Genomic DNA, 4819 nt, shown 5'->3' with positions numbered 1-4819 from the left:
GAAGACCAGACTCTGAATGAGTTAACTTCTGAAGAGGTCAACGTTTGAAGGTCAGAATCTAAAGAAGTCAACCTCTGAAGACCAGACTTTGAAGAAGTCTACTTTTGAAGATCAGAACTTGAGCTAGTTAAAACACTAGGACCAAGGTGCCTTTGATAGGTCACTATCAACTTCTAAGCCTACTTTATTATGTGAAGACTTAAGCTCTATTTTCTTCATAGCGTCAGCTGGGATGCAATTGATAATTCCTGCAGTAAAGGAATTTCAAATAAGCTTTCAACGACATTAACCATTTGAAGAAACATCTCAATGTCTCTATTCAAGCTTCTCAAGGGCTCTATTGTGCTGGATCTTCAACAACTCTTTTCCTTCTCTATTTAAGGAGTTGAAGACTTGAAGAAAAATAACCAATGAACCATTGACATTCAAAGAGAAGTTACTTTGTCAAAACACAATCACAAGTTTAACTTAGGATTTCTTACCTTTGTATATTCTAGAAATCCCCAAGTCTTAAAGAGTTCTTCTTGAGTTGTATTTTGTCTACACCTTTGATTGTATATTAAATGTATTACCCCAAACAATCTTTTATCTGTTAGGTAGATTGTTAGAAGTCTTTTACTTAGTGTTTGAGCATTTGAAGTCTCTTGCATGTGTGCTTGGGGATTGGAAGTTTCTTGCTTGTATGCTTGAGCCTTTGAAGTCTTTTGCTTGTGTGCTTGAGCATAAAAGTCTCTTACTTTCTGTTTGAGCATTGAAAGTCTCTTACTTATGGGCTTGAGCAAATTATAATCTTGTGTGATTATAGTGAAAATGATCTCTTGTAAGTACAAGGGTACTGGATTACTCTCGAGTTGTGACAGGAACCTGAATAACTTTATGTGTCTCTCTTCTTTCTTGCTTTATTTATTCGCTGCCTACCTCTGATCGATTCAAATTCTATACTTTATGTTTAGAATCTGAATGAGAGTTCAAAAGAGAAAGAAAAAGTGAAAACAATTCAACCCCTTTTTCTTGTGTTTTTCTCACCTTCAAGTCCCTCATCCAATCTTCTAAAGGCCCCACTATCTTGAAATATTGATCTAAACTTCTCTCACTAGCAAAGGCATAGACGATATCCAACGTCTCTTGATCTAGCCACACCAATGTTATGGCCCCTGTTGTGTTTCAAACTTCTAGTTAGAGGTCCTCCATTATAAGGGATTATGCCAACAAATGAAATAAATGACTATAAATAGCAACCCGCAACAAGTTTACAGCTAGGTATGGTGTTCTTGCTACAATATTGGCAATCGCTGAATAAGGCACCATCAACAAAAATTTCCCTCGTTAAACCCCGTGACCTTCTTCTCGCGAGATCCTAATAAATAAAGTTAGATGAAAGAAAGAGAAATCAAAGCATTACCTTAAAAGAGACAATTTTGAGAACTCATACTTGGAGGGAAGAGGCACGAACGAGTCACAGATGAAGACATATGCCAGAAAGCTAGCAAAAATGGAAGAAATCATACACGAAAAGGAAAAAAATAAGAGGAAATTAGTAATTCAGGAATTTCTTATCTGCATTACAACAATAATGAACCGTGTCAAGTGCGAACCACACCACCTACGATCAAGATCGCATAATGAACAGTTCAGAGTACTAGAGCATTGAAAAACACATCATTTTAAATATTCAAATACATTATGATTCACTTATTACTTTTCATTTCTGTCAATGACTTGCGTTGAAATGTTGATTTTGCAAATTCGTTTGATTTTGTCACTTCAAAAGTATCGCTCTACCACAATGAGACACAAATCCACCATCTCATCTTTCATCTCCGATTACTAACCAAACACGTATTAATATAAAAAAGAATTAAATACAATAAATATTTATATTACAAGTTTTAAAAGTCTATAAACAATTAACTTCAAATATATATCTAAAATAAAAATGACTTCTAATTTCAAATACCTACATATTATATCTCATTTTGGCAATTGTATATTTAAATTTCATTTTATACAAATCAATTTAAATTTAATTTACTTTTAATTAAAACGAAATTTTTATACTCTCGAACCAAAGCGCACTCCTTCTTTTGGAGCTTCTAAGGGGGTTAGACTTTTTATCCATACCATAACAATAATCATTATTTTCTTATGATATTGTAGTTATAGTATTTATAAAATAGTCAAGCATCGCGTTATAAAAAACAAACAATACAAAATGGTACTAGTAAGACATAAGTAAATTTCTTTAAACATAATATTAACATATACTGCCTCCGTTCTTTTATAAGTGTCATTTTCTTACAATTTTTTTTTTCTTTTTAATTGTCACTTGCAAAGTTGAAGGTAGTATTAATTGCAATTTTGTCAAAACTACCCCTAGATAATGATTGCAGAGAGAGAAAAAGTAAAGTGAATATAATAAATAATTAAGGATATTATAGGTAAAAGAAAAATTATTGTTTGAAAAATAACAATAATGATTAGTTTCTTTGATATGTGTAAAAAATCAAAATATGACACTTAAAAAGGAACGGAAAGAGTATTTATTTATAAAAAGAAGAGATAGATATTTTGGTAATGATGTGGTTGAGTACAGTGTACGCTGTCGACCACTCGGTACCGTCGACACAACACAAGAATACAAACATAAATAGAATGAGTAATAATCCCTGTGACTTTGCCAAGTGTATGGTTGTGAATATAAGAACTTAGTGAATGAAAGCGAATAATCAACACACGTTAAGACTTCGCATTTCGTCTATATCACACCTCAACTCTCAACTTTCCTTTTGAAAAGTCTTATCCAAGTCGCCCCATTTGTTTCTTCCATTCAATTTCCTTTATCAGACATACATCGTGTGTCACAACACACACTTCTACTTTCTCTCTCTCTCTAATTCGGATTATATACTAGACACCCCCCTCAATCCTTTCATAGCCTCCCCTCTACACACCTTACTATGAATTTTAAGATACCTCTCTTTCTCTTGTTTGTTCTTGTCTCAACTTCCCAAGCCCTCAAATTTGATATCGGCAGAACCGCAGGATGGTCTTTAAACCCTCCCGAGAATTACAACCAATGGTCCAGAAGAAACAGGTTCCTAGTCAACGACATTCTAGGTAATTTTTTACGATTTTTTAGTGTGTTGTTTTTTATGTCTTACTGGTGTGACTAGGATGTTTAGTTTTTTCGGTTGAATTTCTTAAACTTTGGTCGAAATTGAAGTAACATAGTCATTCATTTGAATTTATGATATAGTTTTCAAGTACAACAAGGGTTCAGACTCTGTGTTGGAAGTGAACAAAGAAGCTTATGATAAATGCAACAAAACAAACCCAATCAACAAGTTTGAAGATGGTAACACAGAGTTTACTTTGGATCGATCTGGACCATTCTATTTCATTAGTGGAAATGATAAAAATTGTGAAAAGGGTCAGAAATTAACCCTTGTCGTTATATCCCCACGAGGCCACACACCAAAATCGGCTCCTTCGCCGTCTCCCTCTCTTTCGGCTTCTCCCCCTGCAAATCCACCCTCTCTATCACCATCCTTCAGTATGCCTCCCGCCGGTGAACCTACGGCTCCACCTCCTACGGCAGGTGGACCACCTGCTCCATCACCGATCTCTCCTTCCACGGAAGCTTCACCGCCATCTCCATCTCCAACTATTCCAGCAGATGGTGCTGCGGCATCGGGTGCACAGTCTCTGGCACCTGGAGGAGCAGCGGTTCCACCGGCGTCATCTAATTCAATAGCGCCTTTGAGGTCTCTGGTGTACTCAGTTGCAGTTGTTGTCGGTGCTGTATTTTTGTGTTACGGAAACATTTTGGGTTGAAACATGAATTAGCGGTATGATTATGTTGTAATAAATTTTTCGGGGATTGCTATGTTTACTTGGTTGGGTATGATTAATAAGCATCATTTCGTTATTACCATTTTTAGTTTCTTATTTATTTGGCTGTTTTCATTGGTGTATTTGTTGTAGAACGATTTGTTGGTATCTTTCAGTTTTGTGTATCATTGTTATATTGTCATATGTAAGAACAATAAAGTTGATTTATATTCCTACTTTAACATTACGGAATTTTCTCTTCATATAGGATTTATAATATACTACCATTACAAATATCTGTATGAACAAATGGCCTAAAGACCCGTCAAAAACGAAATTGGCTAATCCCCATATTCAAAATAATTGAATAGATTCAAATCAAATTGATAATAATGACAAATAAATCTTCTATAGTTAGGTTCATATAGTTGGATGATCATTATAATTCAACTTAGACTCTTATGATATACTATTTCAAATTCGAAATGTTTATAACTCAAGTCCACTTCACATGTCAACTAACAGGTCTAAAGTCTAGCATATAGGCTTAGGTCATGTCAGCTTATTTTAAAAGTAAGAAAAGTTAGTCTTTTTTTAAGTATATTTAATTTAAAAAAAAAAGTTATATATCAAATAATTTTTTTTAAAAAAAATGTAGCGTCTATTTAAATAAATATTAATATTTTATTATTATTATTACTATTATTATATTATATATAATATTTTGGATTTTTTTAAATATCTATTTTTTCAATAAGAATTCTAAAATAATCATATTTAAAAAAAAAAGTAATCATGTTTCAAATAAAAAAATTTAAATTTTAAATAAAAAAAATCAAATACAAGAGGAGTAATTAGAGGGTATGATGCATGCATTCATTTTTTGTATATAGGCGTCATGCATGATGGGGCATGCTTATAGTGACAGTTAAAACGTATATGTAAAAGTCTATTTATCATAGGTATTGTCTGATAAATTTATTTCTAC

The 4819-nt window shown here is 33.2% G+C and overlaps 1 protein-coding gene across 1 annotated transcript; it reads left to right on the top strand.

Annotated features, from left to right (window-relative positions):
• The first annotated feature begins 2681 nt into the window (after positions 1-2681).
• Positions 2682-4073, top strand: LOC127075434 (early nodulin-like protein 2). Its single transcript, XM_051016893.1, has 2 exons — positions 2682-3117; positions 3257-4073. Exons 1-2 carry the CDS (start codon positions 2958-2960, stop codon positions 3832-3834), a joined length of 738 nt encoding a protein of 245 aa, XP_050872850.1. The 5' UTR covers positions 2682-2957; the 3' UTR covers positions 3835-4073.
• The last annotated feature ends 746 nt before the right edge of the window (positions 4074-4819 follow it).

Source organism: Lathyrus oleraceus, chromosome 4, assembly GCF_024323335.1.
Source record: "Lathyrus oleraceus cultivar Zhongwan6 chromosome 4, CAAS_Psat_ZW6_1.0, whole genome shotgun sequence".
NCBI lineage: Eukaryota > Viridiplantae > Streptophyta > Magnoliopsida > Fabales > Fabaceae > Lathyrus > Lathyrus oleraceus.
This window is presented reverse-complemented; position numbering and strand designations above follow the sequence as displayed.